The sequence below is a fragment of the Bos taurus genome, chromosome 22, assembly GCF_002263795.3.
Source record: "Bos taurus isolate L1 Dominette 01449 registration number 42190680 breed Hereford chromosome 22, ARS-UCD2.0, whole genome shotgun sequence".
In the NCBI taxonomy this organism is placed as follows: domain Eukaryota; kingdom Metazoa; phylum Chordata; class Mammalia; order Artiodactyla; family Bovidae; genus Bos; species Bos taurus.
This window is the reverse complement of record NC_037349.1, coordinates 47,156,156-47,173,234: the sequence shown is the minus strand read 5'-3', so window position 1 is coordinate 47,173,234 and position 17,079 is coordinate 47,156,156. Positions and strand designations below refer to the sequence as shown.

The following is a 17,079-nucleotide window of genomic DNA, read 5'->3' as shown; positions in this document are numbered from 1 at the left end:
CCCCACCTGAGGTCTGGGAGGTGGCGCTCTGCCACCGTGCTTCCATGGACTGTCATTTAGACCTGGGCCTGGGTTCTTGGCCATGGCAGACCCTAGTACTGGTAACCAGGGCCTGTTTCCTGCGAGTGGAGGTGTTTGGAAAGAAGGTTACTGGCCTCAAGCACCCCAGCCTGGGCCATCTTGAACTCCCGACCACACCCTATATCCCTGAGCCCACAGGGACACCATCAGGGGCATTCAGACAAGTGGTCAGTCCCCTGGACTGTCCTCAGGAGAAACCTTCCTTTCCCACAGCTGACTCAGGCAGGAGCACAGCCAGGACCCAGGCTGCCCCCCGCCCTCTCCCCCGCCCCGGCCACCCGTGTCATCTAACTGGTTTTGCCGTTCTCATTGATCTAGGCGGGATTAAGGACACTGCATGACATTGGGCCAGAAATCCGGCGTGCTATATCATGCGATTTGCAAGATGATGATCCAGAGGAAACAAAACGAGAAGACGAAGAAGATGTGTTCAAAGTAATTATTCCACGCCTAGCTACACACTGGCCACTTGGAAATAGCAGGGCAGGAGTCCAGTTGGGGCAGTTAACGATCTGCAAGAGAGCCTGGAGGACGCACAGCAGCCCCCAGGCCTAAGGGGCTTATGGGCCCTGCCTTCACCCCCCGCAGCAGACGCTCCCCATCCCCCAGCACCCTTTCCAGGGCCAGGCCTCCTGCTCTGAGCTTGCTCCTCTGCCGCACACTGGCCACTTTGGAGGAGCTTGGCCACAGCCACTGGCTGTGGACGAGCATCCTGGGTCCTTCTAGCAGCTGCCAGCCCTCCCTACCTGCTCTCTCCCCACCGGGCTGGCTCTTTGGTCTGCCAGCTGGCCCTCTGCTTCCTAGCCCCTGGCCCAGAGACATGCCTGCGGCCTGGCCTCAGCTGCTGGGGCCACCGACAGCCCTGCTGGGCGAAAGTGCGCTTACCTCGGAGCAACTGGAAGAGCCCCTCGAGTGAGAGCCACGTGCTTGCTCCCCAGCTCAGGAATCGGTAACCTTCCTCATTTCAGGGGGACCAGCAGCTACACACAGGCACCCCGATCACTGAGACACTCAGATTGTTTCCCAGGGATCCTACGGAGCTTACCTAGAATTTGTTTTTCGTGTAGAAAAAAAAAAATATGACCTAACATAGCTAGCCTGCATCAAATATTTGTTAAATTACCTGGTGTTGTCTCCCATTATTTTGCAGAGAAATGGTGCCCTGCTTGGAAACCATGTCAATCATGTTAATAGTGATAGGAGAGATTCCCTTCAGCAGACCAATACCACCCACCGTCCCCTGCATGTCCAAAGGCCTTCAATTCCACCTGCAAGTGATACTGAGAAACCGCTGTTTCCTCCAGCAGGAAATTCGGTGTGTCATAACCATCATAACCATAATTCCATAGGAAAGCAAGTTCCCAGCTCAACAAATGCCAATCTCAATAATGCCAATATGTGCAAAGCTGCCCCTGGAAAGCGGCCCAGCATTGGGAACCTTGAGCTTGTGTCTGAAAACGGGCATCATTCCTTCCACAAGCATGGCCGTGAGCCTCACAGAAGGTGCAGTATTAAAAGGTAACATTTCAAACGGGTTTGCGCTTGGTAACGTAGTGTCGGCCCCAGGCGGCTCTTGCTCACTCCATCTCCAGCAGAGGCGGGAGATTCCCTGTGGGCGCTTCCATGAGCACCTGTGAGTGCCCTCAGGTCCTAGCTTCTTCAGGCACTGGCCACGTGATGGTCCCAAAGGATAAAGGGCCACAGGCCAGCTTGCAGCCTGCGCCTTAACACAGCATCTGCAAACTCGACCTTCCCCAACTGTCCCACAGACTCAGGGACAGGGATTGGCAAACTTGCTCTGTAATGGGCCAGAGCGTAAACGTTTTAGAGTTGGCGCACACGCAGTCTCTCCTGTGACTACTGACCTGTGCTGTTGTAGCAAGAAAGCTGCCATGGATAGTACAGAGACACGTGTGCAGCTGCGTCCTGATAAAGCTTTTTTTTTTTATTTTTTATTTATTTATTTATTTAATTTTATTTTATTTTTTAATTTAAATTTTGCCAAATATCAAAATGAATCCACCACAGGTATACATGTGTTCCCCATCCTGAACCCTCCTCCCTCCTCCCTCCCCATACCATCCCTCTGGGTCGTCCCAGTGCACCAGCCCCAAGCATCCAGTATCGTGCATTGAACCTGGACTGGCATCTCGTTTCATACATGATATTTTACATGTTTCAAAGCTTTCTTTGTGGACAGTAAAATGCCAGCTTCATACAGACACATGCAACAAATGACTTTTCTTCCTTTGATTTTGTTTCGGTCCTTTCAGTTTCATTCAGTCGCTCGGTCGTGTCTGACTCTTTGCACCCCCATGGACTGCAGCACGCCAGTCCTTTAAAAAGTCTAGCTTGTGGGTCATACAGAAACAGATGACGGCCTATATTCGGCCTGGGAACCACAGTTTGCTGAGTCCGGCTCTGGGGAGTAACTTGAAATATCCTTTGTGTAAAGTTTGCTGGAAATATTTTAACTTTTATTTTCTCCCTCCCTCCCACGTTATGCCTTTCCTGGATAGAACCCGCTATTATGAAACTTACATTAGGTATGTGCTTGTTGCCTATGTTGATGTGTTAAATACTATGTGTTCCCGGTGGGACCAGAGGGCCTCTCCAGTGCTGGGAGGTGACTGTGCCCTGGGAGCCAGCTTGCGTAGTGTAGGGTGGTATGGCCCGGGGCTGTGGATGCAGAGCTTTCAGATCCGTATCTGCAGAGACTGGGTTACCATCCAGGGGCCCACATTCCCATGCCATGTGCCCACAGCTGTAGCCCCACAGGCCTCAGCGCAGTGCTGGGGCAGCAGACCTGTGGAGCTGGGCAGTCGTTCTGCTCTGTGGGGTTGAGCCTTTTGTGGGGGCTTTGTGAAAGCGTGACCCCTCACCTCCTGAAGAGCAGGGCCTTCTTTATCTCCCTACGTGCAGAGGGCCCTGCTCCCTGCATGTTGAGCCCAGTGGACTTGTGGGTAGGATGGTCATTGTGTTGGGGGTGGGGACGATGACCTCCGGGTTTAGTGATCATCAAGGGGGCAGTCACTGGGGCTGGAGGAGGGTGGGAGAGAGTGAAGAGCTTGGGGGACCCAGAGTCTTCTGTTTGGAGAGCAGTGACAGCACAGCCCTGGTTGCCTGTGCTGAGGGCTGAGGCCAGGACCTCTGGGTTTCAAGCCCCATCACATGACAGTCCTGGGGCAGGGCCGTCTTTGGAAAATGCAACGAGTGTTGTCCAGGAGAGTCTCTTTCCCTGGGACACAGTATACAAAGCTCCTGTCAGCCTTGCTGGGTCAGGGGCTCCAAGCTCTGAAATCACCCTGGGCCTGGTGCCTGTGCCTCCCAGGGACCCAAGCAGGCGGCCTGGGAGCCCATTGCTCCAGGTCTCCAGGTCTGTTCTCCTGTTCCTTGCCCAAACTACATCTACTCTCTCGGTTCCCAGGCAGGCCTCTGAGGGTAGTGGTTTGGTGCTAGAATCATCAAGGCGCCGAGAGAGAAACCCCTCCCTGGTATATACGTGTATACACACACACACACACACACACACCACACACAGCCACACAGTTCCCCCCACACATACACCCCCCACACCCCATACACACACACTCTACACACACTCCCCCCACACCCCCACCTACAACACACACACACACACACCCCTCCACACAGGCGTGTGCACACCTAGCCGCACGCACGCACACACACACACGCCCACCACTGCCAGAGGCAGCAGCAGAGTCCATCCCCACCGAGGCAGGAGCACTCCGCGGGCAGAGATGCTCTGGCCACCTCGAGGCACGGCCAGAGAAGCTGCCACCACCCGCCCGGCCGCTCAGCCCCTCTCTCCCCACTGCAGGTCTGACTCAGGAGACGAGCAGTTCCCGACGATTTGCCGGGAGGACCCGGAGATACACGGCTACTTCAGGGACCCCCACTGCCCAGGGGAGCAGGAGTATTTCAGCAGCGAGGAGTACTATGAGGATGACAGCTCGCCCACCGGGAGCAGGTGAGGGCTCCATCGCCCGGGGACTGTCCTGGCAGCAGGGGCATGGTCCCCAGGCCGGCGAGTGGTGAAGTGGGGGCCATTCCTTCAGGCCTGAAGGCTGGGACTCATCGGCCCAGAGCTTGGGCTGGGTTTCACGAACAGCTCCTGCTTCTCGCTCCCATCAAGGAGGTCTCTCCTGGAGGTGAGGGGACGAGACGTCAGAGGGGCATCACTCAGCAGATGAGCCTCCTGGGCTTCTGTCCTGAAGAAGGCATGGGTGGGGTAAAGTGGACATTTGCTGTAGGACGTGTATGGGTAGCAGGTGGCACAGGGGCACAAAGGCCGGCACCTCTTCCCGGGGACGCATCTCACCGGGAATGGGGCCCATCCAAGTGGGCGTGTTTGTGCAGTGAGGCCCCTTCTGACCTCTGGGATGGTGTTAGATGCCAGCCTCACGCTCCAGGCCGGCCACAGCCAGAACCCCCCTCCCTCCACTCTCCACCCTGTCCTCCCGTGGGCCTCGGGTTGCCTGACTTCGGGAACCACTGATTCTGAGCCAACCGCATTCTCAGTTTCCTTCTTCAGGGCCGTGGCTCAGAGCACCATGCCTTGGATCCTCTTCCCCACCTCTGCTGGCCTGACCCCACCCCCTGCAAGGGCCTGCTCCTCCCTCCCTCGACTGGAACTGAAAGGACCCCCACCCCTAGAGCTCATGGCCCACCCCAAGCCCTGTCTTCCAGCACGAACCTTCTCCAGCCTGCATTAGAATTCTGCGTGCATGGGGTATTGGCTCTGCTCCCTGAGAGTGGGGACTGTGTTTCATGCATTTTCTTGTCCCAGGCGCCATCCTGCCGCCACCTCCTAGCCACGGGTAGCCCCTCGGGAGAGGGTTTTCCGGGAGAAAGTGGGGCTAGCCCAGCCTGCAAGGCACCCACAGTCCACATCTGAGCCGGGACTGAGGCCGCCCAGGGAGGGAAAGCACGCGCCTTGCTCCTCACAGTCCTGCCCTCCGAAGTGTTTGTAGCAGCCCTTGTCTTCCTTCTAGAATCTTCTGTGGAGCCGAGGGCTGCGTTCTTAGCTAGTCCTGCTGTGCCAAGGAGGTGGGAGCAGACTGTGGATGTGGTCTTGTTAACTGGGCTCTCATGTGCCCCTGCTCTCTCTCCTGGCCTTCTCGGCCACCAGGCAAAGCTACGGCTGCGGCTACTATAACTGGTACCTGGGCAGCAGCTTGGACTTTGAGTGGCCTCGAGGCTACCATCACCCCCAAAGCTTCTCAGAGGACGACGACTCGCCCGTTGGCTACGATTCCCGGAGGTCTCCGAGGCGACGCCTACTACCTCCCACCCCTACATGTGAGGCCAGATTTTTTGTTTGGGATCCAGGCTCGCAGAGGGTAGTGTGTCTGTCCGCCTGCCCCAGCCTGGGGGGGTGGGCCAGACATGGTCAAGGGCCTTCAGTCCTCAACACCAGCCCCCTGGGTGGAGAGGCTGTTGGTTTTCTTTTCTTCCTCATCCACGCGCCACGTGGTAGGGCTAGAAGCGCTCCGACGCTGAGAACAGGGGAGGCAGTGTAGGCTCCATGGTCGCACAGTTTGTAGCACTTGAGGAGGGGCTTTCTAGGCACATCATCATTGCCTTTGAGCTTGGGGTCTGCCCTGATGGGTGGGCAAGTCCTGCACATGGCTTCGACAGGCTAACTCCCCAGATGGGGTCACGGGCTCTCTGAGGGTGGAGGATGGGCCCACCTGCTGAGTGGACTTGAGCCCAAGCCTCTTACCAAGGCCCAGGGCTCTGAGGAGTGCCTGAGGGTTTGTGGTGCCCATGCCTCCTCCTGTCTCACCTCACTGCCCCCCTCTCCCCCACCTTTGCCTTGGTCTGCCAGTGCCCCTGCTGGGGCCTTGGTGGTGGCCACTAGGGTAGGCACTCCCATCCCACGGCCGGAGAATCACATCCTGCGGAGACGGGGCAGGGGCCGGCTGCTTTTCGGGTACACATGGCATCACCAGTACTGCCAAGAGAGCTGGGTTACCCCGAGGACCATGGGCTGGGGAAAGAGATGAAGCAGCGACTCCTGCCATCTCCTGGCTGGCAGCTTGATTTTGGACACGCGGACATTTTGTTGATGGTTAAGGGATATCCACTTCTGGCTTTGCTGAGGAATGAGGTGTGTTTTGGGGTAGGACTCTAATCAGTCACCAGAAATAAATGAGACACATTGGCTCTGAGTCTGCCATCTACATGCATAGTAACAAGTTCAGCTGGGTGGTGCCCAGGCCCGTCTCTCCCCAGCTGTCAGCGTCCTGCGGGCAAGTGCAGTCAGACCCATATCCATGGTTAATATTGAATTTCACAGCCCCAAACACAAGCTGCTGAACAGAGCAGTGCTGGGCTGTCAGTCCTGGATGGCGCCTGTGCAGGTGGGCTGAGCCCCGGGCCCCGTGAGTGCCGCTGCCCTCCTGTCACTGCCTTTTCTCCGTTGGGTGGTCATGATCGTCTCCACTGTTCACAGGTGCTGCCTCTGTGAGTCAAGGACCCTGAGTGGGCGGCTGGCTGCCCTCTTTATTTATAATTGTGAATAGGTGAAATGCATTGTATTTGCTCTCCTGCCCATGTATTCAGATCTCTGGCAGGGTGACCAATGGAACTCCTATGTGCTCAGCTCCAGAGAGGTCACTGTCTGCATTAGAGCTGGTTGTGCAGAGCAAATAAGATGACAGGCGTAGGTGGATCCCTTTTCAAAACTGAAAGGTGCTTTCTGAATGGTGGCGGTGGTAGTTTTCCTTTCTTCCTCCTGACCCAGGAGGAAGCTAGAGGTGGTGCTAACCTGGGAAGCCTGTCCTTCTCTTAGAACACTTGAGTTTGGCCCCGGGCAGCATGTGGGAGGAAGGCCATCTGGAGCAGATGGCAGGTGTCCATGTTCCCCAGAAGCAGGTAGACCAGGAGGCCCAGCAGGCTGCCTGGTGTACAGTGGGCCTGCAAGACAGGTTGGTTGTCTGTAGGGCCTCCCGCCCAGTTGAGCAGTGGCTGGCATGGGCTATCTCTGGTTTTCATGAGCTTTTGGAGCTGAACCTCCACCAAGAGGGCTCTGCTGCTTCACGTGCCTCTCAGGATGCCCGCAGGGGCTCCCCAGGCTGGTCCCTGCAGTTTGCCAGTGTAAGAGTCAGGGGTGTGTGGAGTTGTGCTAGGGTAGGATAAATGCCCTGTGAGCTGAGAAAGCAGAGTTCAAGAAAGGAATGTCAAGGTGACTCAATGCTGCCTTGCAGGCCACCGGTAAGGAGAGGTGTCCCGGGGAGCCCTCTGGCCTGTGCACAGGGCCCAGAATTTAGACTGATCGCCTGGGCCTGGCACCCTGGGGGGCCTCGAGCCTGGATCACCTTGTCATTGCTCAGCCTGTCTAGAAGCCTCTGTTTGGAGTGGCTGTTAACAGGACATGCATAGGTGCTCAGGCATGTCTGACTCTGTGCGACCCAATGGACTATAGCCCACCAGGCTCCTCTGTCCATGGGATTTCCCAGGCAAGAATACTGGAGTGGGTTCACGTTTCCTTCTCCAGGGGATCTTCCTGACCCAGGGATCGAACCCGTGTCTCCTGTCTCCTGCATCGGCAGGCAGATTCTTTACCACTGCGCCACCTGGGAAGCCTGTTTGTGGTCTGTTAAGGACAACTAGCCACATTCTTTACAGTTCAAGGTGTCCTTTCCTGTGTCTTCTGTCTTCCTGGCTTGGGAAGCTGGGTCTTTGCCCCACAAGGGGATCTGCCTGTTAATCTGGTTGAGCTGTTCGGGCAGGTAGCAGACAGAAGGGTGACCACAGCCTGGGAGCAGCCACAGGACACTCCGGCCCCAGGGATGCTCAGGAAGAGAACAGGCAGTCGGCAGGCATCTGTGGGTTCTCCAGTGCGGTCATGTACTTGACCTGAGACGCTGTGTCCCTACCGCATGCAGGGCCAGGGGCCTCGAGTCAGAGCATGGCTCTCTGGCTCCTCCTGAGAGAACAGATGTTTCGGGGCCGAGACATTAAGTCTCTTTTTGGAAACACCCCTCAGTCGGGCTGCTTTCTCTTCCTGAAGTTCTGAGACAACCCCCCACCCCCGCCACCATGCTGAGTGCTCTTCTCTGGGTGCCTGGCTTGCTTCCTCCTGGGCCCCCGCTGCTGGACGCCCAGAGCCCAGGGCCTGACAGCTGGTTCCACAGTCACACGTGTGCTTCACGTCTCAGCCCCCCGCAGGTCTTCCTTCAACTTCGAGTGCCTGCGCCGGCAGAGCAGCCAGGAGGAGGTCCCGCCGTCGCCCGCCTTCCCGCCCCGCACGGCCCTGCCTCTGCACCTGATGCAGCAGCAGGTGAGCGGCCCCCGGGCAGCTCCAGGGGCGCAACCCCAGTGTCCTGAGCACGTAAACACGAGCTGCCGCTTCAGAGTTTCTCTTCAGGTCTTTCTGCCAACCTTGTCCCTTTTCACCATTTTTACATTAATTGCTGTGTCCTACTCTGTCGTGGATGGAGGACAAACCCTGGGAAGGCCCCAGGCATCACATACCACACACTAAGTAGGCATGGAGGTCCCCGTAGGCTTGTGTGTGCGTCCCTTGGATGGTCCCGGCTTCTGACTTGGCCACAGACCTGGCCTCACTGTCCCCTGTGCCCCTTGCAGAGGAGGATGCAGGGCAGGCCTGCCGTGGACCGCTGTAGGTGGAAGAAGCAGGCTTGTACCCGGCGGTGCTTCTGAGCAGAGTGCCGGCTGCAGACGAGTTGCCTGAGAGAACCAACCCATTTCTCTGAGCGCTGGGCGCCGTCAGCTTGCCCTAAAGGCACTTCCCTATTCAAACCCAGAGTCATCCAGGTGGCATGTTTGTACTCCACGACTTGTGTCGTCTTCATGCTTCTAAGCAATTTCACGAGCAACTGATTCCCACCTGGGGATCAGGAGATATAGATTGGGGGCAAAAGCAAACACAGTCTGTTAGGCAGCCAAGTTTTTATAGCCAGTTCACTGAATTACTCAGAGCGCTGTATCCTTATGAAGCCCCTATAAACCAGGGCCTTGAGCCTGGCCTGTTCTGAGGGCACCCGAGGCCAGGACCCCTGAGGACCTCACCCCGCTTCCTCTGTCTCCTCAGATCATGGCAGTCGCCGGCCTAGATTCCAGTAAAGCCCAGAAGTACTCGCCGAGCCACTCCACCCGGTCGTGGGCCACGCCCCCGGCCACGCCGTCGTATCGGGACTGGACGCCGTGCTATACCCCGCTGATCCAGGTTGAGCGGCCAGAGGCCCCAGACCAGGTCAACGGCAGCCTCCCGTCCCTGCACCGCAGCTCGTGGTACACGGACGAGCCCAGCGTCTCCTATCGGACGTTCACACCAGCCAGCCTGACCGTCCCCAGCAGCTTCCACAACAAGAACAGCGACAAGCAGAGGAGCGCGGACAGCCTGGTGGAGGCAGTGAGTGTGGCCGCTAAGTCTGCCCGGGAGGGACGGTGGCACCGGGGAGGTGGTCCTGAGGGCGGGGGGGCTCCGGAGCCAGGATGCCTCTTCTGAACCTGGACAACCGCCCACGTCTTGGCAGCAAGGATGGAACTTAAAGCACAAGTATAAAAACATCACGCCAGCCACCAGGGACTGGCACGCTGCAGTCCATGGGGTCGCAAGACTCGGACATGACTTAGCTACTAAACCGTAGAAACAGCACCCCTGCTGGCCGCACCTAGGATTGTGTATGTTAGTCCCACAAATATGACTTGTTTATTCTGCGACATTTGTCCGCTGTGGGTTTCAGTCTTGTTGGGCCACGTGCAGTGTTTGAGCTCCTTTAGATTCCCGTTTACCTCCAGGCTTAGTTACCCTGGATGCGGTCTTGCGGATGGGACTGGCTGGGTCCCAAAAGCATATCATGCAGTCAGTGCATGAGGTGGTCTTTCTGTCATTCTGCATCTATGCCACTGACCCTCTTCTCTATACAGGTTCTGATATCCGAAGGCTTAGGACGGTACGCGAGGGACCCAAAGTTCGTGTCGGCGACAAAACACGAAATCGCCGATGCCTGTGACTTAACCATCGACGAGATGGAGAGTGCGGCCAGCAACCTGCTGAACGGGAACGTGCATCCGCGGGCCAATGGAGACGTGGGCCCCGTTTCCCACCGGCAAGACTACGAGCTCCAGGACTTTGGGCCTGGCTACAGCGACGAGGAGCCGGACCCCGGGAGGGACGAGGAGGACCTGGCAGACGAGATGATTTGCATCACCACCCTGTAGCCCCTGCAGGGGGCCGCTGACAGGCTCTGGCCTCAAGGTGGGGCGCCCGAGGGCCAGGGGAAAAGTGCCTCGTAGTTAGGAAAATTTAGGCACTAGCGCGGAGTCCCTGTTCGCAGTTAGAATTTTGTAACAAGTGATGTCATGCCTCAAGGAAGCCATAAACCTGGCAGGGGACAGCCGTGCCCCAGCTGTGTGGGCGAGGGCGGGTCCAGCCCTCCTGGAGAGGACCAGCGAGGAGGGTCAGACAGCCCTGCTGGCTTGTCTGGAGCGTTCGCCTGCAGCCCGCAGGCATGGGGTGGGAAAGGTTTAAAGGTGATGACGATCACCACACCTGTGTCATTACCTCAGCCATCGGTCTAGCATATCAGACGTTCACTGGGCCCAGCATATCCATTTTTAAACCCTTCCCCACCCCAAAAACACACTGCTTCCTGATTCCTGTTCAGCTGTTCTGAAATACAGTGTGTACGTCAGGACCAGCCTACCAGCCGTCATCCTGGGAGGGGAAGCAGGACCCTGTAAGCAGGGTTTTCTGTGACGTGATGCCAGTTTACAGGCAGGAGAGCGTCGCTCCGACAGTCGGATTTCTGTCAGGCTAAGGGCAACTGTAAACTGGAATAATACTGCACTCGCAACCAGGTAAACTTAGATACGCTAGTTTGTTTAAAAATTATAGATTTACTGTACATGACTTGTAATATACTATAATTTGTATTTGTAAAGAGATGGTCTATATTTTGTAATTATTGTACCGTATTTGAAATGCAGCAATATCCATGGGTCCTAATAACTGTAGTACCCCACTGAAATCTAGAAACTATTAGTATTTTTACTTGGGCTATACAGAAGTATAATAGAAGAAACAGAGCCAATTCTCATTTATTCAGTGAAAAGTCTTTTGGGGGTACAATCTTTAGTTCAGAAGAACTTGACACTACAGAGATTTTTCTAAAATATTTTGAGTCACTATAAATCTATCTTTACACAAGAGATTCCAGAGGACTATTTGCAGTCTTTTCTTTGGGCAGGGGTTCTGTGATTTGATATTGTAACTTTTGATCCACCATGGGTTGCAACTGTCTTTTGTTCTCCTTTAATAACCCCTCCGATGAGTTCACTGCAGAGGAGGTCGAGCTGGTTACTCGGACCCTGTGGCGTTCATTCACAGTCCTGGTTTCCTCAGCTGCCCCACAGGACATTCTGGCATTTCTGGTGCAGAAATAATGGCAGTGGTGAATGAGTCTCTCTGCTGCTGTCCCCCTGGGACTGGTAAGGCTGCGCGTCTGAGGAAACAGAAGAGTGCTGGAGGCTGGGGGACCGAGGAGGCAGAGGAGGCTCTTACAGGACTAGATGGCGGGGTCTGTACAAATCGCATTGCTGCCTTTTTACAGAACAGTGCTGTGCTGTGTGTCCTCTTGGAGGGCTTTTATATGCAACTGAATGAGGGCTGAAGTTTTCACTAGAATGCACTCGCACTCCAATTCTACTTCTCAATGAAAACCCACTTTGGGATCATCAGACCCATCAAGGCTTCCTTTTCTGTTCACAGAATTACACCAACTTTGTTGAGTTACCGTGGCAGGGATTCCCTGCGGTCAAAAAGACGAGTAGCAGTTTTTGGTTCAAAATTTTTAAAGAATACATGACCTGTTAATGTTAGTTTTTTTTCTTTTTGTAAATAACACTTTGTTATGAAGACCTTACAAACCTCTTCTTAAAGACATTCTTACTCCAGATCCAGGCAAAAACTTCAAGGTTTGTAAATGACTATTTCCTGACATAAATTCTTTTTTATTAAAATGCAAAATGATCTTCAGAATAAGGCTGTGTAAGAATTTTATTGTATTTGGGAGCTCTCCATGCACAGAGCTGGTGCTTGCCAGTGACAGCCTCCGGAGGAACAGGTACTCTGTGAGGGCACTGCTGTGATGATGTAGATTCTCTCTTATTCTCGTGGCTCCTTTGGTGCCCGTGGTAACTTAATTCCAGTTGCAGACAGCACCATTCTCCTAAAGGGCTAACCCACGGTCACCGTCATTTTGGACTCCATCTCTCCACTGAGTGTCGGTCTTAGCGTGTGGCTTCCCACTGTTAGTCCAAAACTGTCCTGCCAGGACCGAGTTTCCTGGCATAGTCGGTGATCTTTGCTAGTCAGCACTCAACGTGCCATTTTTACAGACTGCACCACTCCTAATATCTGTCTGCATTACACCTGGTTCAACTGCTCGTCTGACATTAAATTTTTCTGTTAAGAAAAATTTGAAGTTGCAGAACATGGTTTCTTTTCTTCCAGGAAACTTTAAATGTCTCTCCTTTTTAATTCCCCTCCCATCCCCTAAAAAAGTAGTCATCTTGGGGCTGTCCCCAGGAATAGTACATGAAGTCTCCTTCATTATGTGTTGTCCATAACGTCCCAAAACGGAAACGACAAGCACGAACCTCGTTAACTGCAGCCTCTGTGATTTCCATCCAGACAGCTGGGCCACACAGCACCTTCCAGCCTGACTCTGAAATATTTCAGAATCAACTGGTGGCTGGGATGGGCAGCTTGTGAAGGCCCTAGAAGCTTCTTGGTGCACAGAATGGGTTTAACATGTCTGACGGACTGCTTTATGTCTGATGCCACGCTTGTGAGAGAAACCAGAGCAGTTTATTTTGTGCTGTTTATGCTTCACAGCCCTAAGTGTCTTTGCCCATTGCCTGCTTTCCTGCAAAGGTTTTTATTGTTACGATGGTGGTCAGTTTGTTCTGAAAGCTGTTAGTTTCACACAGAGTTCCAAGCTCCTTTATTAGCCTCTCCTGACTCAGAAACAAGACTCCAGCTACGCCTTCATTTGTGGAAAAAGCTTTTATTTCTCCAAAATAATATTCCTTCTCTACTGGGGATCCAAGAGAGTATGCAAGAAAGAGAGGCAGGCCTGAGGCCCTTGCTTCCAAGCAGAGAACTGGAGTGAGCATGGCTGTGAGGGTGCCCCGTGGGGGTGGAGGCAGGAGAGGCCACGGGAGGCTGCCTGGATCTCAAGACAGGGCCAGCAGAGAAAGGTGTGTGTGTGTTTTTTCTGGTTTCTAAGAGAAGGGTGCCTAGGTATTTGATCTGATAAGTTGTTCAGCGGAACTATGACATGCCCTTTGGGTGGAGGAACATGGTTTGACTAAGGAGACTCTATTTGAATTTATGGAAAAGACTCCTGCAGCCTGCACAAGGGCTGTGTTTCTAGGTGCCAGAGTCCCACCTCTGGGACCCACCCTTTTCTGGTCACCTGCAGGCGGGCCGCTGCTCTAGCTGGGTTTCTGGCTCTTACTCCACCAGGAGGAATCCTGTGCTGATGGAGAGGTTCACACATGGGCTTCTTCAGTGGGGTCCGTGTTCCGCAGAGCCTGCCCATAGGCACGCACACCGCTTCCGTTAGGCTTTGTCAACCGTTCTGGGAAATGTACGTTCTCCTGTTCGGGGGGCACTGCAGGCTTTCTGCTAAGGGGCTTAGCAGGTGTCTTCGCAGTTCCTTTAGAGGCTGAGTGCCCTCCATGCCCTTCGGGCCTGCCTGACTGGCTCACCCTCCCCGATTGCGGTCGGCACTTCCCTCCCCTCTCTGGCCTCCTCAGCCAACAGCCCCCTTTCTTTCTGCAGGCGATGGTTCCTTCGTGGCGCTGGACCCTTCAGACAGCTGGTGGTTAGGACACGGGCCACTGCTCCACTCTGCCCGGCCAGCCAGCACTTAGGGCTCGAGGGGGCAGCTGCCTCAGAGAGAATATTCTATCTGAGGTCTGGACCCCAATAGCAGTTTCCTGTTGGGTGTCGGCTGTATGACACTCACGCTTTTCTCCTGTGAAACGCACCTGTGTGTGCGGCAGTATTGTGTGATGGTACGCCATGAGCGGGAGAGGGGCCTCAGTGCCCCACAGTACGGGCCCCCCCCCCCCGACACACGCAGTTTTGCTCACCTACACACACACACCAGCCTATCAGCTGCTGTGTCAGAGGCTGAAGGCACCAGAGAATGCAGGTCTGAATGGCCACGTCTCCTGCCATGCCCCCCCGAGGAGGTAAGTTCAGTCACCAGCTGGGAGGTGTCACTCTGTGGCCCTCAGAGTGGGGGGTCAGGACCCCCCTCCTGCAGCCCTTCACCCCTGCCAGCAGCTCCAGACCCAGAGGAGTCCTGTGGGCTGGTGGGGGCCTCTCTAGGAGACAGACGTCTGTTGACAGACACAGAATTTTCTCTCTTGACCCTCTGCTGGAACAGAAAATAAAGACACAGGTAAGATCAAATAAGATTTTACTCAAACATTTTTAAAGGCAGGCCGGTATGATGGCTTTCTTCTTTCTACCTTTCTAGAAATCTTTCTCAACCGTGGGGCCTCCAAGGCACTTCAACCCCCTCTGATCTGGGTTAAAGCCTGGAATGTTCCATCTTCCTTCCCTCTGATTCTGGGTCCAGTGGGGCAGGTTTCCAAACGGGAGTTCCTTTCCTTCTTGCCAGACAGGGGCTTCTGGATACAGTCAGAAAAATCAATCCAAAACGCATCCACATGTTCTTTACCTTGTAACGACAGTCTGGATAATGGATCTCAGTTAAAAAGTAAGTTATGGGGTTGCCTTATTGAATTAGAATAAGTTTAAAGATCAGAGATCTGTTTTAAATGTTACTTTGTTTTTCCCCCAAGCTCAAATCTTCGCCAATTCATTTGTCTTTAAATCAATTGCGTTTTTTTTCAGGACGAGGATCATAGCTCTACTTGACTGCTTTGTCCGTCAGCCTGGCTCCCGCCTGGTCTGTTGCTGGGGACATCTGGAGAATGAGAATTAGCCAGCCGTGGCCACTGCTGAGTCCCCATCTCCCCGGGCTTTGCGCAGAGCAGGCTGGGGTACAGGTCTGCTCTGGGTTTCTAGGTTTCCTGGCAACAGGAAGATCTTTAAAAATGCTAAATCCTAAAACCCATGGTAGTAAAGAGGCCCTGCAGACTCCTGAGTCCTGAAGCAAGGTCCAGAATTCCGGCCTCAGGCTGATGGTGTTAGTAAGAACAAAAGCATCATAGAGGTGGGCTACAAGGCCCCTTGGAGGGACCCAGCTGAACACCAGTTCCTGTCTCCCTCTGGGGGTGAAGTCAGGAAGCAGCAGAGAAAGAAGCCTGTTTCTTTCAGCAGGCAGCTTTCCCTCTGCCCAGGCATGTTGGAGGCTCGTCACACATCCCAGCTGAGCTCCACGCTCCCTCACTCCAGGCCTCCGGTGCAGTTTTCAGCCGGATGGGGAGAATGCCCTGGGCTCTGTGCAAGCTCCCTGTTCCTGGACTGGCTTGCCTCCAGACAGAGCCTGGGAAGGACCCACCGACCCAGACCCTGGAAGGCGGCAGGACCCTGGACTGAAGAGCGCTGTGGAGCGCGTGACAAGGACCTGCCAGGAGTTGCCCGTTCTGCACCAGCCTCCCCTCCCCTTTGCTATCCTGCCCAGAGGCAGGGAGAAGGGGCCCCAGAAGGCCTGAGAGGACATGCTGGTAAGAAAGAAGCCAGTTCACTAACCAGTACTGGTCCCCTTTCTTAGGAGATTATCCAAGTCTCGGCCACTGGATGATAACATTCTAGACAGGTTCAGGAAAGTCCATGTGGAGCAAGGGCTGTGCTGGGCCTTCGTGGGCAGGGCCGACCTCAGCGCTGGGTGGCCAGGGTCCTGGGCTTGTAGACCGGGACATCCTCGTCCCAGAGCGCCGGCCGCCCCTGGATGATGTCGGCTGCCTTCTCTGCGATCATGATGGTGGGGGCGTTCAGGTTGCCACTGACCACACTGGGCATGATGGAGGCATCGACCACCCTGAGGTTTTCCACGCCGAGCACCCTGGTCTGTGGATCCACCACTGCCGTGGGGTCAGAGGGCTGGCCCATCTTGCAAGTGCACGAGGGGTGGTAGGCGCTGTCTGCCTTCGCCCGCACGAAGGCGTCTATCTCCGCATCTGACTGGATGTGGCTTCCCGGCTGGAGCTCCTTTCCTCGGAATGGTGCCAGGGCTTTCTGTGCAAAAATCTCTCGGGTCAGCCTCACACAGAGACGGAAGTCTTTAATGTCAGTTTCTGTTGACGAGAAGAAACTGGTGAGACATTTCCTCTTACCATGCTGGCCCTGCTGGAAGATTCTCCACTTGGAGAGACTCAAGAAGCTGCCCAAGGGGACACAGTTCAAGGACGTGGAGGTCCGAGCCCCCAGGCTGCCTGTCCCCTACCCAGCAGCAGTGACAGCATAACCTAGCAGAGTCCCACGAAGCCCAGACAGCATCCTAGACGGACACAGCCTGGCCCAGAGGACCTTCATTTAAATCAGGGATTTGAATTTTCTCATCTGCAAAATGGAGATAAGCCTGCACGCCCTGCCCTGTGAGTATCCTTGGGCCAAACCTGCCTGGTGGGGGCGGCATTTTGGCTGTGCGTAGACAGAGAGGTCCAGAAATATAATTTGCTTTTAGAAGATGCTCCCAGGAACAGTAGGAAAAATGCTCTGTGAGCTGTCTATACACAGCCAGAGCTCTGTGTATCTCTTGGTAGGCTGTTCTGAAAGCTGCAAATCTGTGTTGAGTGCCATCCTGGGGCCACTGGTGGGGACTCAGGGCACTGCAGTGCAGCACGCGCAGGTTTACAGCCCAGGATGAGGGGTGGATGGGGGACAGAATGTGACTGTGGCTCAAAACGTGGGCTCCAGGGCTAAGGTTCCAGGGCAAATATGAACCCCACAGAGGCACTCAATCTTTCAGTGACCCAACAAGCTCAGGTCTGGGCAAAGCAAAAGTGACTGGGGCATTA

General features: G+C 54.8%; 2 protein-coding genes across 15 annotated transcripts in view; one reads left to right on the top strand and one right to left on the bottom strand.

Annotated features, from left to right (window-relative positions):
• Nucleotides 1-17,079, top strand: part of CACNA1D (calcium voltage-gated channel subunit alpha1 D) — a 370,601-nt gene that overhangs the window by 335,701 nt on the left and 17,821 nt on the right. For 9 of the 12 annotated variants that reach the window (XM_010817680.3, XM_059879485.1, XM_059879486.1 and 6 more), the window contains 8 exons: nucleotides 400-516; nucleotides 1,232-1,599; nucleotides 2,601-2,627; nucleotides 3,923-4,072; nucleotides 5,234-5,403; nucleotides 8,268-8,389; nucleotides 9,164-9,484; nucleotides 10,003-16,656. In XM_010817680.3, coding sequence (XP_010815982.1) covers nucleotides 400-516; nucleotides 1,232-1,599; nucleotides 2,601-2,627; nucleotides 3,923-4,072; nucleotides 5,234-5,403; nucleotides 8,268-8,389; nucleotides 9,164-9,484; nucleotides 10,003-10,296 — 1,569 coding nt within the window. In that variant the 3' untranslated portion in view covers nucleotides 10,297-16,656. Of the gene's footprint in view, nucleotides 1-399; nucleotides 517-1,231; nucleotides 1,600-2,600; nucleotides 2,628-3,922; nucleotides 4,073-5,233; nucleotides 5,404-8,267; nucleotides 8,390-9,163; nucleotides 9,485-10,002; nucleotides 16,657-17,079 lie in introns of those variants that run through there. The other 3 variants (XM_059879483.1, XM_005222722.5, NM_001193025.1) reach the window with 2 other exon arrangements.
• The window catches only part of CHDH (choline dehydrogenase), a 92,179-nt gene continuing 89,653 nt past the window's right edge, over nucleotides 14,554-17,079 (bottom strand). For all 3 annotated transcript variants that reach the window (XM_059879501.1, XM_005222729.5, NM_001205564.1), the window contains one exon: nucleotides 14,554-16,356. In XM_059879501.1, coding sequence (XP_059735484.1) covers nucleotides 15,938-16,356 — 419 coding nt within the window. In that variant the 3' untranslated portion in view covers nucleotides 14,554-15,937. The remainder of the gene's footprint in view (nucleotides 16,357-17,079) is intronic.